Below are 23,980 nucleotides of genomic sequence, written 5' to 3' on the forward strand. Positions count from 1 at the left end.
ACACCTGAAAAATATTCAGCTGAATTCATAATGAGAGATATGCAAATTAAAATGGTAGACAAACTTAAACCTTTATTATCAAATTAGCAATTTAAAAATTTAATTCACTTTAGTGAAAATGGAGACAAACCATTACATTTTCAGGCTTCTTGGAATGCAAATGGGTGTAATCTTTTTAGGACATTTTGGCAGCACCTATCAGAAATCCTCCAAATGCTTATAACCTTTGACTCAATGATTTTCCTAGATACAGATTATAAGGAACTATTCAGAAATGTGCAGAAATATTTCCATTTGAATTGTATACATCATTACATCAATATAGTTAAAATTAGAAGCCATGTAAATGTCACTTAATAGAAAACAGATAACATAACCTAGGGGCATATGTAAAAATACTATGAAGGCGTTTAAAAATACTTTAAAAATTGTAAGTGACATGCAGAATTGCTCAGAACATATGTATGTTATGATTTAAATTTTATAAGAAAAAAAGAAGGAAATACATCTAAGGTTTACAATATTTATTGGTGACAGATTACTTCCCTATTTAGATTCTGAATGTTTTATAAGGAGCTGAATTTTTTGGTTAAACTTTTTATAGATGTTGATTACATACACGATATGCATGCACCATAAACATACAGCTTAGATAATTTTCAAATGATAAAGTATCCACACCAGGAAATGTGAGTTCCCCAAAATCTACTTCCATCACTTTACAGTCACTGACCCTCTTGCAAGGTAACCATGATTTTGACTTCTCCAGCCATAGAATACTTTTGCCTGTTTTTTGCTTTATATGAATTGAATCATCACTATATTTTCTTTTTTGTTGTTTTCTTCTTCTTCTCTTTTTTAGTACTGAGAATTGAACCCAGGGTGCCAGTGCTTTTTATTTTTTTTTTATTTGACACAGGGTCTTGCTAAATTGCTGAGGCTGGCCTCGAACTCTCAGTTTACCAAGTCACTGGAATTACAGGCATGCACCAACATGCCTGGCTTGTGTCTGTTTTTTACTTAAGTTTTTTTATGGTTGTGAGGTTCATCCAGGGACGCTTAACCACTGAGCCACATTTTCAGCCCTAAAAAAGCCCTAAAAAATATTGCTAAAAAATATTTTTTTAGTTGTAGATGGACATTAGGTTGCATTCATTTGACCTGGGATTAACTCTCCCGTCTCCTTTATCTCCTGTTGATTTCTCTCCTTTGGGTCTTTGGTCATTAGTGTCTCCACGGTAAAATGAAGGGGAAACACAAAAGCAATGAAACCTGAATCCCTTAAGTTGTCTCTCACTGCTGCTCTGGATGGATAAAGTGAATTACCTTTTTTTTTGTACCAGGGATTGAACCCAGGGGTGCTTAACCACTGAGCCACATCCCCAGCCCTTTTTTGTATTTTATTTAGAGACAGAGCCTCATTGAGTTCTTAGGGTCTTGCTCAGTTTCTGAGACTGGCTTTGAACTTGTGATCTTTCTGCCTCAGCCTCTGGAGCCACTGGGATTACAGGTGTGCGCCATCCTGCCTAGAGTGAATTGGCTTTTTGTTGTTTTTAGATATATATGTCAGTAGAGTGTGTTTTGACATATTATACACACATGGAATGTAACTTATTCTAATTAGGATCCCATTCTTGTAGATATATGTGATATTGATTAATGTGCCCCTCCCAGTATCTGTGATGTAAGGTGTTCAAATAGAATTTCTAGTACAAGATCAATATTGTTGTGGTCAGTGTCTTGTTCTGGCTCCATGGTTAAATAACTCAGACCCATAAGTGAACCTCAGAATTCTAAACTTTTTGGCTTGTATTTCACATCCTTTTATGTAGGTTTAATGTACAGTCTAATAAGGCAATTATAATTTTAGAGGTGAAGTTTTCTTTAGAGCCGCTCTGAACAGGTTTGCACGTGCAGGTGAGGAGGCAGTGTCTGTAGGGGTCTCTCTCCTCCACACGGTGGCAGTGGTGGGGCCCAATCCAGAGCTGACTCCTGGTGCTCCTTTTAGAGGCATGCTGCCTCCCCAGGTCAAGAGCCCTTTTGATGGGCTGGGGATATAGCTCAGTGGGTAGAGTGCTTGCCTTGCAGGCACAAGGCCCTGAGTTTGATCTCTAGCAACACACACACACACACACACACACACACACACACACACACACACAGCCATTTTGAGCTCCTTTACAAAAGCAGTTAGCAATGGTGTTCTGTTGTTCACTTGTCCCAGCACTCACTCTAGGGATTTCTAAGTTGTTAAGCATTCACTTCACATTTGGGAATTGCACTGGATTTTGATTTACATTCCTGGGCATGGACAATATAGCCCTTCAGTTTTAAAATACTTACTCTGAATTGCTCATGGAAGAATTCTTGTTTTGTCACCCTCTAAAATCCAATCAGAACTCTAGTTTGAGGTGGTTTTCTCAGAGCATATCAACATTAAAGTTGTGTAGGCTGAGTGTGAAGTGACCTTTTTATGCATTGCTTTTCAGGTATTGAAGGTGCTGTAGTCCCAGGTGAACAAGCATTTTCACTAATGAATCGTCCAGCAAATTTAAAAAGATACAGTGCTAACTCAGTGGGGCTGGATTTTATGCCATTGCAGAAAAGAGGACGATCATCTACTCCAAGAGACAATAATATGGTTTGTACACTAAAGTGAAAATCTTTGTTTTTCTCATTTTGCTGTATTTCTTTTTAAATTTTATCCAATGAAACGCACAGGTCTTAAATGTGCAGTTCAATAAGTTCTACAAATATTTGTACCATATCTCTCTATCAAGATAATGAACATTTCCATCAGCCCAGAAAGTTCCCTCATACACCTTTCTTAGGAAGTTTCTATCTTCTCTAACCTTGGTGGAAATATTATTTTGGTGGTTTTCCCATCCTACCTTAATTTTGCTTGTTCTACAACTTCATATAAACATAATTGTACAAATGGAGCATGCTGCACAGATAGAATTATATATTTTGTGTTTCAGTTTCTTTTCCTTATAATGATATTTTGGAGATTTATTTTATAATATCAATATTTCATTCATATTTATTGCTCATTGGTATTTTATTGTATGGACGTCCATAATTTGTTTATCTATTTTCCTTCTGATGGATATTTGGGTTGTTTCCAGTTTTTGGCTGTTATGAGTAAAGTGGCTATGAACATGCTTATGGAAATCTCTTTGTGAACATATGTTTATGTTTAATTAGAATGAACACTCAGGAGTAGAAATACTGGGTCATGGAGTAGAAGACAGTTTAACTTTTTAAGAAAGTGCCAAACAGTTTTCTAGAGTGGTTATATTTTTCACATTTTCATTATATTCTACTATTTGATCTCTGAAAGTCAAATACAATAGGTCATTAAACTATATAATTGGGATTAAAAGAAAATGCACTTACATAAGGATATGGGTATTAACGTCATATAAGTGGTAAGAAAATTCTCAACTTTGATCAACCCCAATATTTTAATCTTTGGGGATAATGTTAATTGTCTACCAAGTGTCATGGTTTTGGATACAATCATCTGAAAGCACATTTGAGAGCATGAAGCACTATACAAGGGTATGAAGGTAGTATTGTATTTATAATTATTGGTCTGTATTATAATGTCATATAATTTTGGCTGTCTGATAAGTGTGCAATTCAGAGATAATTCAGGTCATTTAAAAAAATTTCTTTTTGTTGTAGATGGATAAAAATGCCTTTATTTTATTTATTTTTATGTGGCGCTGAGGATCGAACCCAGAGCCTCACACATGCTAGGCAAGTGCTCTACCACTGAGCCACAACCACAGCCCTTAGGTCATTTGTAATCATGTGTTTTGGAACAAATACGTTGATGACTATTCAGTATGTTTGCATTTAAATTATCCTGATAGTCCATATTTCATCCTTAGAATAAAAAGTTATTATAATTAAATGTAGGGCTGTGGTTGTAACTCAGAGGTAGAGCACTCGCCTAGCATGCGTGAGGCACTCGGTTTGATCCTAAGCACCATATAAAAATAAACTGAAGATGTTATTTCTACCTATAACTAAAAAATAAATGTTTTTTAAAAATAATAATTAAATGTAATGGTTACTTGCCATTTATTTACTTATTTATACCCTGTTTTATTCCAAAAAAGGACTTAAAGTGATTTAGAGATTAATTTATCAAGAAAAACAAGTGCTCAAGTGTTTCCTATCTTGTCCACGGAGTGTCACTGTTGGATTATTTGAAAATCAAAAACTATGAAACATTTAGTTCTTTGTTCATGGTTGGAAGTACTTGCTTTGAAAGCAGTAATGGTGATAGATTACTAGAGGACTAGCCTTTGTGCCCTGCAGTATAGAAGGGAGTAAACTTGATGAAAATGAACACAGTTCTGCAAGTACATCTTTTTGTGTAGCCATAATGTATACAATGGGTGGAAGTCCTTTGATATCACGAATAGGGCTTTGGTGCTTCATGAAAATGAAAGAAGTCCTGAGCGTTTTGTTCAGTTTATTCTTTTATCTTTGCTCTTGGTTTATTAATAAGGCTTCCTTAGACAAGAACATGACTACAGTACCTGACTCTGAACAAGGTGGAAGTGTCATTAATGAGTCTATAGACTTTGAAAACTTGTGTAGTGTTGCTAATTGCAAAATACATTCACACTTACCAAGAAAATGATTCAGATTTTTTTTTCAGTCTTCATATAACTGTGTACTTACTCTGAACAGATGCTCAAGGAAATATTCTCCTGAATTTGTATGCTTCTTTTCATTTACAATGATTTCTTACTATTTGTTTCCCTCTTTCCTTATCTAAAAGGAAATTCATAGCATTTTCTTTCAAGTGCTGGGGATAGAACCCGGAGCCTGCCACATGCTAGTCAAGTGTTCTGCCATTGAGCTACATCCCCAGCCCAATTGACACCAATTTCAAACCCTATTTCTTTGGCTTTCCTAATTTTGAAATAATTTTTAGAAGAGTTATAAAAATATTACAGAGTTTTCATGTATACTCTTCACATGGCTTCCCTTAATTTTAATTTACCTGTACAACATAAAATTATGGTAATTGTACAGTAATCAAAACTAGGGAGTTGACATTGGCACAGTCAATGTTTGTGTTTGAATTTGCCATTCTCCTCATATCTCTTGAATTTAGTAGTGAAATTAGCTTCTCCCAGTCTGTCACAGTTCCTTATTCTTTCCCTTTCAGAACCTTGACACTTTTTTAAAAATGTTTTTTTAGTTGTAGATGGACACAGTATCTTTATTTATTTATTTTTATGTAGTGCTGAGGATCAAACCCAGTACCCCACATGTGCAAGGCTATTTAAATTTTTTTAAATTGTTGATGGACCTTTATTTTATTCATTTATTTGTATGCAGTGCTGAGAATCAAACCCAGTGCCTCACACATGTGAGACAAGGTGCTCTAACACTGAGCCACAACCCCAGCCCACCATTATTTATTTTTGATTTAAATTTCCAGCTTTGGCCATTGGAAGAGCCTTCCATTTGGCTCCTACTCCCATCCTTTTTTAGGGGGTGGTAGTGGGGACAGTGTGCTAAACCACTGAGCCACATCCCCAGCCCTTTTTATTTTTGAGTCAGGGTCTTGCTAAGTTGCTTAGGGCTAAGTAGCTGAGACTGGCCTCAAATTTGCAATCCTCCTACTTTAGCCCCCCAAGTCACTGGGATTATGGGCATGTGCCACACATCTGACTCCCCATCCCCCCCTTACTTGAGTACTTTCTTATTTTCTGAAATCATAAGATGTTCTAGGCTCATCTGAACTTTCTCTATCCTAGCCCTGAAATTTACTTTTTTTTGAAGGAACCTTGGTTTATTTCACTGGAGAATAGTATTTAGAAACCAAGATCTGGATAGTATGTGTGTTCATTGCTGCTCTTATACCATTGTGAGCACAGAGGTTGGAAATAAACCTGTATATCCTGATCCATGCATACATATAAATCTATATTTCTGTATCTATACATATTACAAACTGTTTATACTGATATTCAGTAGCTTTTTTAAAACCTTGGTTCTTATGTAATAAATTCTTTCATTTTTAGTCTTTATTATTTATTTATTTGCTACCAGGGATTGAACTCAGGGGCACTCAACCACAGAGCCACACCCCCAGCCCTATTTTGTATTTTATTTAGAGACAGGTCTCACTGAGTTGCTTAGTGCTTTGCATTTGCTGAGGCTGGCTTTGAACTCGTGATCCTCCTGCCTCAGCCTCCTGAGTTTCTGGGATTACAGAGTATATGCTCCTTAATCCCTTATTAATCAATGTTTTCTTTTTCATTTTCATAACAATGTGGATTTTGGTCTTACTTTATTTCTGCTTTATATTATTAGACTTCCAAAATCCTTTCGAACATAGGTAAAAAGTAAAAGTAATTGAAATGGGTAACTATTTAAAGTGTTATTGTTTTCTGGGGCTTAATTTGGCTCCAGTGATGTTAAGCGTTGACAATTTGTTTTGCAATATTCATAGGGGAGCAATGTATCTGGAGCTTTCTATGATGGAAATCCTCGACATCAACTTAGGGAACTTCAGCACTACTGCGAGGTATTAAGATTTCTCTTAAATATAATTGTCTGAAACACTGAGATAAAATTTTCTTTTTTATGTTTATTTGAATGAATGACTGAGGAAATGTTTCTGGCCTTTTATTTAAGTGTGGTTTTGCCTGAAATTTCTGTGTATTTGTGTCATCACATACTGATGGGCACATAGGGGACATGTACTCAGTGGTTTTATAAGATTAATTGTTTACTGCATGATTTTAAAGTACTGTGAAGCCAAAAGTCACATCTGTTATATTTGGCTCTTTAAGGAATGCTTGCTTCTTTTAGTTCTTAAGTCCTTGTGTGGATGGTGACTTTTTGGACTTTTGGTAGATATGAACACTTCTTTCCTTAAAATAGCACTTTCCTCGATGTGAAATGGCCACATCCATGGTGTAGAGGGGCTGTGACACATTTACCTACAGCACTGGAGCTGCTTCTTCCAGTGTCTGCGTGGGCTATAGTGGTATAGTGGCAGTGGAGGCTCCTTGTTTCAGCCAGGTGGGCTCCGTGTCACCCACAATCAGGCCTCAAGTAGGAAACACAATGTTTTTGATGACTAGACAACTTTAGCTGTACCTAGCAGTTAAATTTGGCTTAATGGCATTTTCACACATTTGACTTTCCTTTTGAAATAGGAATTACTAATTTTTTTAAATTTTAATAGGGTTTGCAAGAACTTATTGAAAACACAAATAGGCAGGTTAACCAGCTTTGTGGAATCATTTCAAAAATGCAGCAGTCTTGGGAGAAATCACCAATGCAAAAGTGTGTAAGTATTTTAAGAACATTTTACAACTTTGGCAAACCTCTGTCAGCCAGAAGTGATAAGGACTAGTAATTGTGAGATTAGCAAGGCTTATTTATACTTCAGCAGCACATGGGGGACGAAAACTCTGTTGAAAGAAAGCTGAAGTTTAGGTTTGACACTGAGTGTCAAACTCAGTGACACTGAGTATTTTTACATTAATAATCATCATGTATTGGTCTGGGGCTGGGGCTCAGTGGAAGAGCGCTTGCCTAGCACGTGTGAGGCACTGAGTTTGATTCTCAGCACTACATATAAACAAAATAAAGGTCCATCAACAACTAAAAGATAAACAAAAAAGAATCATCATGTATAAAATGTAATTAAAATGTAGTGTTAAGGGGGAATAAAATCCATATATTGTAAATCTGGCATGTGCCCTTAACAGTAGAAAATGATGTGACAAAGGAATATAGGCGTGAATGTTTCTACCAACTTTTTAATTCTCATTTTTACTCACAGTTGTTTATACTGCGTTGGTATCATTTTAGACGTCACGTGGATTCACACAAGGAAGTTTTGATTGTGTGTCTTGTGGAGAAATTAAAGCCTATGTACTGAAGAAAAGATCTTAAACTCATTCTCTGTTCTTCCATGGACAGGGAAACTGCAGCACATCCGTGCCAACGGAAAACTGGGCGAACTGTGCCCAGGAGGAACCTGTAGGAGCATCTAATCAGCCTGAAGCGTGCCTTGAACTACAGCAGCCTGATCACCAGGAGACTTCATCCCTTCCCAGGATTGTCTCCACACATTCGTTGCAGCCATGTCTCCTGCCAGAGAGCCCACTTCCTGGTCTCACTATAGTATCCTGCATTTTCAGCGGAGGTGTGGAAAGTACCAACAATGTCATCCCACCTGCCCAGCCTGACATAGCAGCACCTATAGCAGTTCTGCCACCAGGAGAAACCAGCGTGGCCAGTAGCCATGTTGAGATGGATTACCTGGCCGTTGTGGGGAATGAGGGCATGAATCCAGATGCTACCTTGCCGTGTGTCTGCATCCCTCCCAATTTTGGTGAGTTTACAATGACATATGGTATAAATGGCATTCTTTAACTTAGATTTTAAAAATCCGGCATGTAAACTAGTGTTATTTTCTCAATCAAAAGTTTTATATTGAGATCACTGTAGATCTATGTGTAGTTTTAAGAAGTAATGCAGAGGGATACTCTTTACCCAGATTCCCTCAATGGTAACATCTTGTGAAACTGTAGTTGTATTAATTTGTGTGTCTGTGAATTTAGTTCTGTGCAATTTTATCATTTGAGAAGGTTCAAAATTCAGAACATTATATCATCACAAGGTTCATTTCTATCACACAAGGTTGTATTGCACTTTTTTTCCTTTTATTGATTTTATTTTTTTTTTATAAATACACGACAGCAGTGGAATGCATTACAATTCTTATTACACATAGAGAGCCAATTTTTCGTATCTCTGTATATAAAGTATGTTCATGCTAATTTATGCCTTTATACATGTATTTTGTTTTTTTGCATTACAATTCTTTTATTTATTTGTTTATTTATTTTTAAACACATATATCATGATTTTTCATATCTCTGTACACAAAATATGTTGACACCCAATTCAAGTCTTCATACATGGTATTGCACTTTTTTAAAAAATATTTTTTTTTCATTGTCCATGGACCTTTATTTATTTATTTTTATGAGGTGCTGAGGATCATACCCAGGACCTCACACATGCTAAGCAAGCACTCTACCACTGAGCCACAACCCCAGCCCCTGTATTGCAACTTTTATAAGCAAACTCATTCCTCTCTATCCGCCTTTCCCTTCTGCTTTCATGTATTTCTAACCCATGGCAGCCACTGATCTGTCCTCCATGTCAACATCATTCACTGGAGAGTCAACCAGATTGTGTGTATCAGTATTTCCTTCCTTTTTATTGCTGAATACTCTACCCCATGGTATAGGTGTACCATGGTTTAACCATTTATCCATTGAAGGGAATTTAGTTATTGTTTTTTCCTAGTTTTCGACTATTAGAATTAAGACTGCTAGGAACATTTATGTACAGATTTTTGTATAAATTTAAGTTTTTGTTTCTCTGACACAAATTCTCAGGAGGATAATTGAGGGCCACATGTTAAGTGTATGTTTAGTTTTTCTTTCTCTCTCTTTTTTTAGTGTGTACATGTGGTACTGGGGATTGAACCCAGGGCCTCATACATGTTAGGCAAGCTCTCTACTACCGAGCTATACCCACAGCCCCTTGTTTATTAGTTTTTATAAAAATAACTTTATCGAGACATAATTGATTTCTTTGTTTACTCATGCTGCTATAAGAAAATGCCATAGACCAGATAATTTATAAAGAAGAGAAAATTATTTTCTCTTAGTTCTGGAGGCTGGGAATTTCAAGATCAAACCTTGCCTCTGTAAATTCAGTTGTCTGGTGAGTGCTGCTTCCTCCAGAGGGGAGGAACACTGTGTCCTCACATGTTGGAAGGCAGAAAGGCAAACTCAGAGACCACTGCATGAAACCTTTTCTGTAAGGACCTCAACACTCTTTATGAGGGAGGAGCCCTCATAGCCTAATCACTTCTTGTTTTTGGTACCAGAGATTGAACCCAGGGGCACTTAATCACTGAGCTACATCCCAAGCCTTTCTTTCTTATTTATTTATATCTTGGATACCAGTGATTGAACTCAGGGGCACTGAGCCACAGCACCACTGTGTGCGATACAGGAGCTGGGGTTGTGACTCAGTGGTAGAGCGCTCGCGTAGCATGTGTGAGGCCCTGGGTTTGATCCTCAGCACCACTGAGCCACATCCCCAGCCCTTTTTTTTTTTTTTTTTTTGTATTTTATTTAGAGACAGGATCTCACTGAGTTGCTTAGCACCTTGCTTTTGCTGAGTCTGGTTTTGAACTTGTGATCCTCCTGCCTCAGCCTGCTGAGCCACTGGTATTACAAGTGTGTGCCACCATGCCTGGCCTTTTTTATTTATTGACTTTTATTTTATTTTATTTTTAAAATTCTTTCTTTCTTTCTTTTAGTCATACATGACAGCAGAATGAATTTTGACATATAATACATACATGGAATGTACATACATCAATCATATTGTCAATTCTATTCTGCTGCCCTTCCTATCCTCCTTACTCCTCCCCTCCTCTCCCATCCTTTCTCTCTATCCAATCTAATGTGACTCACTTTTTTTTTCTTTTTCTCATTACAACATCATATATATATTCTGTATAATAATGAGGTTCTCCTTCCATCTTCCGTGCAACTCCCCTTCTCCCTCTTTTTCCTTCCCTTTTTTATTTTTTGAGACAAGGTCTTGCTAAGTTGCTTGGGGCCTCACTAAATTGTTGAGGCTAGCTTTGAACTTGTGATCCTCCTAAACCGCTGGGATTACAGGCATGCGCCACCACATCTGGCCCTCATCACCTCTTAAGGGCCTCTTCTCTTAATTCTGTCACGTCAGCAATGCTGAATTTTGGAGGGGACACATTCAAATCATAACATTGATATGCAAAACCTGCACATACTTATCTGGGATGGTGGTGAGGCAGGAGGGTCACAAGTTCTGGGCCAGCCTGGGCAACTTGGTGTCTCAAAATAAGAAATAAAAAGGGCTGGTGATGGAAATAGCTCAATCCTAGGTACCAAAAATAAATAAATACCTGTAGTACTTAAGGTGCACAATTTGATGACTTTGGCCATATGCATGTTTAGCTCAATGAGAAACTGCCTGACTTTTCCAGCATGGCTAGACCACTTTGTATTCTTATCAGCTATATAGGAGTGATACGGTTTCTCTGCATTCATATTTTCTGCTTTATTTTTCTCTCCTTTCCCAATATTTTAAAGTTGATTTTTAAAAATTGGTGCATTATAGTTATACATAAAGGTGGAATTCATTGTGATATGTTTATACATGCATGTGACATAATTTGGTTAATATCATTCTGCTGTTCCTCCAGTGTTCCATCGCTCCTCCCTTACCCTCATTCCTGTTCTAAGACTTCACTGTTCTCTTTTTTAATTTTCATTATCATATCCTTTTTTTTTTTTACTGAGGATTGCTTTACCACTGAGCTTCATCCTCTGTCCTTTTTATTTATTTATTTATTTATTTATCTACCTATTTATTTATTTATTTATTTTGAGGCAGGGTCTCACTAAATTACTTAGGGCCTTGCTATGTTCCTGAGGATGGTGTTGAACTTGCAATCCTCCTTCCTCAGCCTCCTGAGTTGCTGAGATTACAGGCATGCACCACCACACATGGCATCATATCCTTGTTTGATTGAAGATTTTCTTTAGCCTTTCTTTAGGGATAAGTCTGTGAGGGATAAGTAATTTTAGTTTTCCTGTATGTGAGAATGTCTTTGTTTCCCCATATGTTATTCAAAGATAGTTTGGCTATTGTATAAATTCATAGTTGAGGGTTCTTGAAAATATTTTTCTTGTAGATATGCCAGGAATAGAAGAAGCCAGCCTGGAAAACAACCCTGAGATAATGAATTGCCCTGCTGTAATGGGAAATGACAATGACCAACATTCTTCTTCTCCATCGAATAGTGAGTTTCAGATGATATATATTATATGTAGCTTTGTTGAATTTGGATCCATCAGCATCCTTAATGCAAATCAGTTATAATTCACTTTTTAAATTAAACTTTTTATTTTGAAATGATTTTAGATTAACATGTATTTATACGAAATAATACAACATGATCCCCTGTACACTATACACTTTTTTTTTTTTTTTTTTTTTTTTAAAGAGAGAGTGAGAGAGGATAGAGAGAGAGAGAATTTTTTAATATTTATTTTTTAGTTCTCGGCGGACACAACATCTTTGTTGGTATGTGGTGCTGAGGATCGAACCCGGGCCGCACGCATGCCAGGCGAGCGCGCTACCGCTTGAGCCACATCCCCAGCCCACTATACACTTTTTTCCAACCATAACCTCTTGCAAAATTATAGTCAAATGACACAAGCAAGATTTTTTTTTTTTAAAGAGAGAGTGACAGAGGGGAGAGAGAGAGAGAGAGAGAGAGAGAATTTTTAATATTTATTTTTTAGTTTTCATAGGACACAACATCTTTGTTTGTATGTGGTGCTGAGGATCGAACCCGGGCCGCACGCATGCCAGGCGAGCGCGCTACCGCTTGAGCCACATCCCCAGCCCACAAGCAAGATATTGACATTGATACAATACACAGATGTGATTGAGCTGTCCCCAGTTTTTTTTTTTTTTTTTTGGTATTGGGAATTGAATCTTGGAGAACTTTACTGCTGAGCTACATCCCCAGTCCTTTTTATTTTTTGTTTTGAAACAGCGTCTGTGCTAAGTTGCTGAGGCTGCCCTTGAACTTGTGATCTTCCTGCCTCAGCCTCTTGAGTCATTGGGATTATCAAGCATGACTCACAGTTCCTGGCTGCCCAGTTTTACTTTTAGTACTTTATATGTGTTTATATCTATTTTTGTGCAGATTTATTACATGAGTAGGTTTGATTGCCAGCATCACACTCGAGATACAGGACAATCCTATCACTGCCAGCTGCCTCATCTTGCTTTTATACTATACTCACCTCTCTCAGCTTACCCTTTCCTTCCTCAGGGCCTGTTTTCTAATGCCTGGCAAACACCAGTCTATAATTTTACCATATTAAGAGTATTATATACAGATTGCAGAATCACATCGGTTACACATTCACATTTTTACATAATGCCATACTCGTGACTGATGTATTCTGCTACCTTTCCTATCCTCTGTATTTGGGGTAAAAATGGGAGTTCATAACTCACTTGAAACTATTGTTCGAAGTATGATATGTCAAGAGCTTTGTAATGTTGTGAACAACCAATAAAAAAAAAAAAAAAAAAAAAAAAAAAAAAGAGTATTATATAAAGGTAATCTTACGGTATGCAGGTTTTTCCCCCCTGAAGACTCATACAGGTTGTTGTGTATGTCAATAAATAGTTTCTCTCTTGTTATTGCTGAATAGTTTTCTGTGGTTTGGTTATGCAATAGTTGTTTGTAATCATTTACCCATTGAAGGATATAAGTTTTTTCCCCCCAGTTTTTGGCATTAAGAATAAACCTCTGTGAACATTTCATGTACTGGCTTTTGTGTAAATATAAATTTTCTTTTCTCTGTTATGAATGCCAAGAGCACAATTGCTGGGTCTTATGGTAATAGCATGTTTAGTTTTACAAGAAACTGCCAAACATCTTTTCATAGAGGCTATGCCATTTTACATTCCCAGTAGCAAGAATGGGTGATTCAGTTTCTCTACATCTGTCTGTCTGATTTTTCCATTGTTCTTTCTTCCTGATGCTCCAGATTTCCTTCTTTCATCATATCCTTTCTGTTCCAAGATCTCCTTTAGCCTTTTGTATGGGTAAGTATGCTAGGGACAAATGCTTGGAGTTTTCTTTGTTTGAGAATGTTTTTAGTTTACTTTTTTCCAGAAGGATGGTTTCACCTCATATAGAGTTTATAGTTGGGCATCCTTTTTTTTCAGCCATTGAAAAAGTTGTACTGATAGAAATGCCGGGAAAAGCAGAAGCTAACCTGGATGGCAATTGTCAGACAATATATTACCCAGCTTTATTGGGAAATATCACTGACTCAGAATCTGCTTCTTCATCTATCTCCATCTCCTCCAATCTTGGTGAGTTTAAAGTGACATTTGTACAAATAGTACTTTAAAAAATTTGTTTTTAGTTGTTGATTGGCCTTTATTTATTTACTTCCATGTGGTACTGAGAATCGAACCCAGTGCCTCACATATGCTAGGCAAGCACTCTGCCACTGAACCACAACCCCAGCCCACAAATAGTACTTTTTAATTTAGATTCATACGCATGTTTATGTGTGTATGAGGTACTGGGGAGTAAATACAGGGGTACGCTACCATTAGGCTCTATCCCCAACCCGTTTCATCTTCTATTTTGAGATGGGGTAATGGGATCTTGCTATGTTGCTGAGATTGGCCTTTAACTTAAAATTCTCCTGCCTTAGCCTCTGGAGTCATTGAAATTACAGGCATGTGCCACTGCATTCAGCGACATTTTTTTTTTTTTAAAGATGATGCCTGCAATCCTGATGTCTTTTAAAAAAAATTTAAAAATTTTTTTTAGCTTTCAGTGGACCTTTATTTTATCTATTTATATGTGGTGCTAGGAATCGAACCCAGTGCCTCACGCATGCTAGGCTACCACTCTACCACTGAGCCACAACCCCAGCCCTCAGCAACATTCTTAATATTAATTCTTAGTGATAGCTTTTTAAAAATTAAGCATTTCATTTTTAGCTGTTTCAGAATCACAATCAAATATAAGAAATAATACAGAGCTCTTGTGTCTCCTCTCCCCCTCCCCTGATAGTAGTATTTTATAAAAATACAGTAAAATATCACAACTTTGATTTTGTGATTGGTGTAAGTCACAGATTTATTGCAATGTCCCCAGTTTTATTTGTGTCTATTTGTGTGTGCACATGTATATTTAGCACTATGTTATCTTATCCCATGTGTAAGTTTGTGTGTCCACCACCACAGGTAAGGGAGAGATGATATCCATCAGCACAAGGCATTCTCCAATTGCCTGACGATAACCATACCCAACTCCTCAGGTTGCCTTTCCCTGCCCGCCCCAACTACCAATGATCTCTTCTCCATCTATATAATTTTTGTCTCTTCAAATGGTTTTATAGGTGAAATCCTATTTGGGATGGCTTTGTTTTTCACTTAGCTAAATTTCCTGGACTTTTCTAGGTTGTTGTGTATATTCAGTTTATTTTTTTTATTGCTGAACATTATTCCATAGTTAGAATACACTATATTTTATCACTCACCTGTTGAAGGACATTTGGATTTTTTCCTAGCTTTTGGCTATTAGAAATAAATGTTCTATGAATATTCATGTGTATATTTTTACATAAATTTTAGTTTTAATTTCTTAATTGTTCTTTCTGTTGATGAGTAGCTTTTCATGGTATAGTTATGAACAATTTTTTTTTTCTCTGCAGTGCTGGGGGTTGAACCCAGGGTCTCACACATGCCAGGTAAGTGCTCTGCCGCTGAGCTACATCCCAGGCCCTTTTTATTTTGAGATAGAATCTTGCTAAATTGTCAAGGCTGGCCTCTAAATTTAGATCCTCCTGCCTCAGCCTCCTGAGTAGCTAGGATTATAGTTATGTACCATCATGCTTGACTAGGAACACTTAAAAAAAAACCTGTTCACTCATTGAAGAACATTTGGGTTTCTCTTTCTAGTTTTTGGATATTACAGGTAAAACTGTTATAAACACTCATGTAGTGACTTTTGTGTAAATATAAATTTTCTTTTCTCTGCCACGAATGCCAAGAATATAATTGCCTGGTCTTATGGTAATAGCATGCTTGGTTTTATAAGAAACTGCCAGTTTTTTAGAAAGGCTGTGCCATTTTACATTCCCAGTAGCAGTGTATGGATGATCTTTCTGATCATTCCATTGTTCTTCCTTCCTGATGCTGCAATATTCCTTTTTATGTAATGTTTTTTCTGTTTGTAGACCTTCTTTTAACTGTTTTTTGGGGCTATTTCTTCTAGGGATGCATTCTTTTAATTTTTACTTTTTATGAGGATGTTTTTATCCTCCCTCATTTTTTTCCTGAAGAATAATTTCACTCAGAATAGAATTCATGATTGAGAATTCTTATCTTTCAGTAATTGAAAAGGTTATACTGATAGAAATGCCAGTTAATATAGAAGCCAGCCTGGAAAACAACCCTCAGGCAAGGAATAACTCAGTTTCACTGGAAAATGATGAAGGCCAAGATCATGCCTCTTCATCTCTTGTCATCCGTCCCAGTTGTGGTGAGTTTGAAATGATACATGGTCTATAGCACTGTTTCATCTAGATCCATTAACATCCTTAACACAAAGCTAGAAGTAGCTTTTTTTAAAAAAACTAAACTTTTAATTTTGTGGTATTTTTTTTAATGTTTATTTTTTAGTTTTCGGTGGACAAAACATCTTTGTATGTGGTGCTGAGGATTGAACCCGGGCCTCATGCATGTCAGGCGAGCGCGCTACCACTTGAGCCACATCCCCAGCCCCCAATTTTGTAGTAATTTAAGAGACACAAGAAGTTGTAATAAATAACACAGAGGAATACCTTTCACACTTTACCCATTTCTTTCAATAACAGTCTTGCAAAACTGTGATAGAGGGGTTGGATTAGTAGCTCAGTGATAGAGCACTTGCCTCGCACATATGAGGCACTGGGTTCAATCCTCAGCACCACCTAAAAATAAAATAAAGGTGTTTTGTCCACCTATAACTAAAAATAGATTTTAAAAAACCTGTAATAGAACATTGCAACCAGGATGTTGACATTGACACAAACCACAAATCTTGTTGAGATTTCCTCAGTTTAACTTTATTAGTTTGTATATACAGTTCATTTGGTTCTATTGAATTTGGTCATCTAAGGAGCATTGATGTCCAAGATGTTTCCATTACTACCAGGATGCCGCATCTTGCCCTTTTATAACCCCCACCTACCTCAGTATAATTCTTTAGGGATTCATCTGACTTATTGCATGTATTGGTAGTCTTTTTTCATTATCATATACTATTGCCATGGGATGGATTACTATAGCTTATTTACCTGTTTTTCACCCGTTGAGGGACATCTGGGTTGTTTCTAGTTTGTAACTATTACAAGTAAGTTGCTATGACTGTTTACAGGGTTTTATGTAAACCTAAGTTTTGATTTCTTTTGGATAAGTACAAATACTTGGTTGTATGAATTGCATGTTCAGTTTTATAAGAAACTGAAATGGTTTTCCAGTGAGACTGTACCATTTTATATTCCTGCCAATTATGTGTGAGATATCCAGTTTCTCTATATCTCTACTTCTGCTACATTTATTGTTATTCTTTCTTCATTTTTGTTGTTTTAAGATTATTTGCTCTTTCATCATTCTTTTATATCAGAAGATTTTCCTTTAGACTTTTTTTTCATTTTAACAAAGTCTTACTAAGTTACTCAAGATGGTCTTGAGCTTGTGGGTACAAGAGATCCTCCTGCCTCATCCTCCTGAGTAGCTGGGATTATAGGCATGAGCCACCATACCTGGCTAGTCATTCTTTAAGTATACTTCAGCTAGTGACAAATATTTCTACTTTTCCCTTGTGTGGGTATGTTTTCCCACCCCTCCTGTTTTGGTACTGGGAATTGAACCCAGGGGCACTTTACTGCTGAGATACATCCCCAGCCATTTTTTTTTAAATTTTGAGATGGGATCTGATTAAATTTCTGAGGCTGGTTTCAAATTTGCAATCCTCCTGTCCCAGCCTCCTGAGTCTCTGGGATTATAGGCATGTGCCACTGCACCCAGCTGCCCTGTATTCTTTTTTTTTTTTTCAAAAGATTTTTTGTAGTTGTAGAAGGACAGCATGCCTTTATTTATTTTTATGTGGTGCTAAGGATTGAACCCAGTACCTCACACATTAGCTAGGCAAGCGCTTTGCCACTGGGCTACAACCACAGCCCCTCCTCTTCATCCTTACAGGATTCATGGTTAAAGTTTCTTTTCTTTCATTTTTAAAAATATTCTATTTATAGCAATGTTGGCAAAAGCACAAACCATCCTGGAAAGGAACCCTGAGAAAATTAACTTCCTTTATTAGAAGGTGACATTAGCCAAAATCTTTCCTCATCATCTCACTTCATCCCTTATTGTTCTGGTGAATTTGAAATGGTACTTATTATTTGTAGCACTATTTATTATAGAGTCATTAACATCCTTAGTGCAAGATAGTGGTAGCTTTTTCTAATTAGACTTTTTTTTTCGGGAAAAATTTATCTGCATAGACAGTTGTAATAAATAATGCAGCGAGATCTCATGTTTTCATTCCCCAGTTTTCCCCAATGGTAACATCTTGCAAAACCATAGAAAAATTTTACAACAAGGATATTGACATGACACCATCCCCAGATATTATTGAGATGTCCCAGATTAACTTATATTTTATTTGTGTGAATGTTCATGTGTGTGTTTTGGTAACTTTTATCATGTATATAGGCTTATGGATCTTTGAGCACAGGCAAGCTACATTACCATCCCTCATATTGTTTCTTTTTTTTTTTTTTTAGCCACATTCCTGGCCCTTTTTATTTTTTATTTTGAGAAAGCGTCTTGCTAAGTTACTGAGGCTGACTTTGAACTCAACAATCCTCCTGCCTCAGCCTCCCGAGCCACTGGCTCTCATATTGTTCTTTTATAACCAAACTTCGTTCTCTCCAGTCACCATTCCCTCTCCTCCTATTGTCTCTAAGTTATGGTTACCCTATTTGTCACTTCAGTATTATATAAATGGAATCGGGAACCTTTTGGGGTTGACTTTTTTCTCTCTATAATTCTCTGAGGGCTCATGCACATGTGTTTATCAATCGTTCCTTGGTTTTTGTTGCTGAGGTTTTTGGTGCATCCATGGTCTAGATGCTCTATGGTTAGTTTATCTATTCACCCATTGAAAACCTATGGGTTTCTTATTTTTGGCTACTAAGGTGTAAAGCTGTTTCAAACACTCATTTAAAGTTTTAGTTTTGCCTTTTCATTTCACTTACTCACACAAGTTTTCATTTTTCTGTAATGAATGCCCAAGAGTATAATTGCTGGCTCCTCTGGTAATTACATTTTCAGTTCTATGTGAAACTGTTTCCCAGTGTGGCTGTACTGGGTTCCATTCCCCACCAGCCATGTATGAGAGATCCAGTTTCTCTGTAGCCATATTGCTGCTCTTCTGCTCTTCTTCCTTCCTTCCTGATGCCATTTCTTCTACCGTATTCTTTTTTTTTTTTTTTAAACATTTATTCTTTAGTTCTCGGCGGACACAACATCTTAGTTTGTATGTGGTGCTGAGGATCGAACCCGGGCCGCACGCATGCCAGGCGAGCGTGCTACCGCTTGAGCCACATCCCCAGCCCCTTCTACCGTATTCTTTCTGATCAAAGTTGTTCCTTTAATTATTTGAAGTGTTAGTCAACTAGTGACAGATGATTTTATTTTTTTCTTTTGTCTGTGACCATCTTTTGTTTCACTTAATTCCTGAAAAATCGTTTTGCAGGATATAGAATACGTGGTCAGGAGTGTTTTCTTAACCATTTGAAAAATATTTCCTTTACAGAAATATCAAACCAAGAAGAAACTGGCCTGGAAAAGGACCCTCAGGTGATGAACAACCCTTCTTTATTGGAAAATGGTAGTGACCAAGCTACTTCTTCATCTTTTTGTCTTCCTGCCAGCATTGGTGAGTTTGAAATGATATGTAACCCTGTGTAGACCATTTAAAGAAATTTTTTTAGTTGTAGATGGACACAATATCTTTATTTTATTTATTTATTTTTATGTGGTGCTGAGGATTGAATCCAGTGCCTCACACCTGCCAGGCAGGCGCTCTACTACTGAGCCACAACCCTAGCCCCACGTGTAGACTATTTAATCTAGATTCATTAACTCCCTTTGTATGAGATAGTGGTAGCTTTTCCTAATTAAAAATTAATGAGAAACTAAAAAAAGTTTTGAGAAAATTTTAGCTGCACAGTATTTCCTTAATGAGATTATCTTACAAAGCTATAGTACAATGTCAAAGTCAGGATATTGATGTCAATACTATTATAAGTTTTTTGAGATGTCCTCAGTTTTACTTGCGTTTGTATGTGCATAGATATTAAGCTTTATATAGTTTCCTTGTATGTGTAGGTTTTCAAATCCTCCATCACATATAAAATATAAAGCATCAGGATCCCGCCTATTGTCACCTTTCTTCTTTAAACCTCCTACTTCTATTTTGTCCTGTCTCTACCATTGGCTGATCTGCACTCCTTTATAATTTTGTAGTTAACAAGGATTTATGTAAATCAACTCATATAGTCTATAATCTTTTGAGATTGGCTTTTTAAAAACTTACATAATTCCCTAGAGATTCATTCAAGGTGCTGCCTGTATCCATAGTTCTTTTTTTCCTGCTGTGTACTATTCCATGGTATGAATCTACCATAATTCATTTCTGTTTTTACACTTTGAAGGATATGCTGCTTGTTTCTAATTTTGGGGTATTAGAGGTAAAGCTGCTATATGAACACTCAAGTACAGGTTTTTGTGTAAACATATATTTTCATTTCTTTGAGATACTGTCTAAAAGATACTGCCCAAAAGTGTAATTGCTGGGTCACAGGGTAATTGTATGTTTAGTTTTACAAAATACTGCCAAGATATTTCCCAGAGTGGCTGCACTACTTTCCATTCCCTCCACCAGTGTAGGAGTGATGCAGTTTCTCCACATGTACATTTCTGCTCTTTCTGTTGTTCTTTCTTTCTTCCTTATGCTGCATGCAAGATACCTTCTTTCATCGTATCCTTTCAGATTGAAGATCTTCCTTTAGCTCTTCTTTAAGGGTGAGTCATCCAGTGCCAACTTTTTAAAAAAGTTTTTTTTTTTTTGACAATGCCTTAATTTCTTCTTCATTTCTGAAGGGTAGTTTTACTTGATTTAAAATCCCTGGGTGAGATTTCTTGTTTTTTCAACACTTGAAAACGTTTTATGTATTGTAATGTTGTTCAAAACAGAATCTGGCCCAGAAATAGGACCTGAAACAATGAATCGCCCAACTCTAATGGAAAATGGCAGCAACCAAGATAATAATGCAGCATCTCCCTTCATGAATCCTGGTTTTGGTGAGTTTGAAATGCTACATATTATAAGTAGGACTCTTATATTTTCCTAGTGATAACTTTTCATTTTGAGATATTTCAGAAACACATATCAGCATAAAAATTAATACAAGGAGATCTTGTATATTTTTATCCATTTATAATTATTAATATTTTGCAAAGCTATAATAAAATATCATTAGAATTTTGGCTTTGATACAGTTGATTAATGTTACTGACATTGATGTATTCAGATGTTCTCAGTTTTCCCTGTATTTCTGTGTGTGCATACGTGTGCATGAGAAACTGTGTGTGTATGAGCAAGACATCATATTTAGTAGCCTGCAGTTTTATGACGTGTAGGTGCAGATGTTCACCACTATAATTGTGATACAGAACATCTTGTTGCTTTTTAATAACAACATTCACCTCCTTTATGTCATTCCCTTCCTGGCCTCATCCTTAGTTCACCCAGCTACTAGTGTGTTCTCTATTTTTTATAATTTTGTCATTGTCAAGAATGTTAAATAAATGGACTCATATAGAATTTAACATTTGGGATTGCCTTTTTCTACAGAGAATAATTCTTTGGAGATTCATCCAAGTTTTTACATGAGTGGAAGTTTATTTTTGCATTGTAGTAGTTCCTTTTTTTTTTTTTTTTTTTTTTTTTTGCTGAGTCTGTTCCATGGTATGAATATCCCACAGTTCACAATATCTGTTCACTCATTGAAGGACATCTGGATTGTTTCCTGTTTTTGGCTACTATGAGTAATAGTGGTATGAGCAATAGTGTACAGGTTTTTATGTGAACATACATTTTTCATTTCTCTGTGATAAATGCCTAAGAGTGCCATTTGCTTGCTGGGTGTTGTGGTAATTACATGTTTAATTTTTAAGAAATGTATCAAACTATTTCCAGAGTGAGTAAACCATTTTATATTCCCACCAGTAATGTATGAATGATTCACTTTTTCTGCATTCTTACAAGCATTTGGTATTTCACTATTTTTTTATTTTAGCCATTCTGAAAGGTATATGGTAATATGCCATTGTGGATTTAATTGCTTTTAGATAATGATGTGCATCTTTTAGTATGCTAGTTTTCCATCCATATATCCTATTCTCTGAATTATCTGTTCCTGTCTTACAGTAGTGTTTTTTTTTTTTCACAGTTGAGTCTCAAGAGTTAGTTCTTTTTTGGGGGGGGTGTGTGCCACAGATTGAAACCAAGGGTGCTAAAGCACTGAGCCACAACCCTAGCCCTTTTCATTTTTTTAAATTTTGAAGCAGGGTCTTGCTAAATTTCTGAGGCTGACTTTGAACTAGTGATCCTCCAGCCTCAGCCTCTCAAACTACTGCGATTACAGACTGAACCATTGTGCCTGGCAAATGTTTTTTTTTTTTTATTGGTACATTATAAGTATGAGTGGGATTTATTGTGACATATTTGGACATGCATTTAACATAATTTGATTAATTTAATTCCTAGTACCTTCACTTTCCCTTCCCTCCATTTTCCTGATCCCCTTCCCCCACTCTACTAGTCTCCCTTCCATTGCTTTAAATTAGTGCATTATAATTCTATATGAAAGTAGGATTTATTGTGATATTTGTATATATACATGGTGTAATTTGGATAGTTTAATATTCCCTGATACCTTTTCATTGCCTTCCTTTTACCCTACTCTACCCAGGGGTTCTGCTCAACCTTTCTTTCCTCTACTTTACTTATCTCCCTTCTATTTTTGTGAGATCCCTTTTTTATTCCTTTTTTTCTCTTGAGCTTCTGCATATAAGAGAAAACATTGAATCCTTAATTTTCTGAGTCTGGCTTATTTGACTTAGCTTGATGTTCTCCAGTTCCATCCATTTACTAGCAAGTGCCATAATTTCATTCTTCTTTAAGGCTGAGTAAAACTCCATTGTGTGTGTGTGTGTGTGTGTATTACATTTTCTTTATCTGTTCATCTGTTGGCAGACACCTAGGCTGGTTTTCTAACATGCCTACTGTGAATTGCACTGCTATAAAAATTGAAGTGGCTGATTGCTGATCACTATAGTATTCTAATTTTAGTTCTTTTGGATAAATACCAAGGAGTGGAATGGCTGGGGTGTCGAGAGCCATCCATGGACTATGTGTGGATCAAATTGGCATTTTCCCATTGAATAGGAAAATATGGTATTTGGGAACTTCCCGTGGCAATTCTGCTGGTAAGAACACCCAGATGCGTGTGAGTTCTATTCATCTCTGCCAGGTCCCACATAGCACCGGAGATGGGGTGACCCGCTGTAGCCACATAGCTTCTCAGAGAAGGTATAGCCTGCCAAGATGCCAATCAACCTATTCACTGCAAGACATCATGAAGCAAGACTCTACCCTTATAACCTTATTCCTGCCATTGATGTACCCACTTAAATAAAACGACCCAGAGCTATTTTCTAGTTGTTCAGCTTCAACTGTGTAGGCTGGACGTATTAGGTGTTACATACTTTTGAAAGGTATAATTCTGCTTTGTCTTTTATTTCTTCACTAACTATTTCAGACTTTATTTTCTCAGGTGGCTTATTCCCTCCTATGCAGGAAAAATGACCCTGGCGGGGCACTGGCCGCCTCATTCTCTTAATCATTTCCTTTGTTCTGCAGAAGCATTTTTGTTTGATGGCATCCCACTTATTGATTCTTGGTTTTATTTCTTGAGCTTTAGGGGTCTTATAGAGGAAGGTGGTGCATGCACCTATATAATAGAGTGTTGCTCCCGTGTTTTCTTCTAGCAGTTGCAAGGGGTCTGGTCTAATTCCTAAGTCTTTAATTCATTTTAATTGGATTTTTGTGCTAGGTGAGAGATAGGGTTTTAGTTTCATCCTTCTATATATGGATATCCAGTTTTCTCTGCATCATTTGTTAAAAAGG

At 36.7% G+C, this 23,980-nt stretch overlaps 1 protein-coding gene across 2 annotated transcripts in view; it reads left to right on the forward strand.

Moving 5' to 3' along the window:
• The window catches only part of Bend2 (BEN domain containing 2), a 65,644-nt gene that overhangs the window by 17,379 nt on the left and 24,285 nt on the right, over window positions 1–23,980 (forward strand). The window contains exons 3-12 of one of the 2 annotated variants that reach the window (XM_078035079.1): window positions 2,490–2,641; window positions 6,488–6,562; window positions 7,229–7,333; window positions 7,972–8,386; window positions 11,822–11,929; window positions 13,882–14,031; window positions 15,390–15,425; window positions 16,070–16,219; window positions 19,541–19,663; window positions 20,983–21,090. In XM_078035079.1, the coding sequence (XP_077891205.1) occupies window positions 2,490–2,641; window positions 6,488–6,562; window positions 7,229–7,333; window positions 7,972–8,386; window positions 11,822–11,929; window positions 13,882–14,031; window positions 15,390–15,425; window positions 16,070–16,219; window positions 19,541–19,663; window positions 20,983–21,090 (1,422 nt within the window). The remainder of the gene's footprint in view (window positions 1–2,489; window positions 2,642–6,487; window positions 6,563–7,228; window positions 7,334–7,971; window positions 8,387–11,821; window positions 11,930–13,881; window positions 14,032–15,389; window positions 15,426–16,069; window positions 16,220–19,540; window positions 19,664–20,982; window positions 21,091–23,980) is intronic. The other variant, XM_078035080.1, reaches the window with a different exon arrangement.

The sequence above is a fragment of the Ictidomys tridecemlineatus genome, chromosome X, assembly GCF_052094955.1.
Source record: "Ictidomys tridecemlineatus isolate mIctTri1 chromosome X, mIctTri1.hap1, whole genome shotgun sequence".
NCBI classification, from domain to species: Eukaryota; Metazoa; Chordata; class Mammalia; order Rodentia; family Sciuridae; genus Ictidomys; species Ictidomys tridecemlineatus.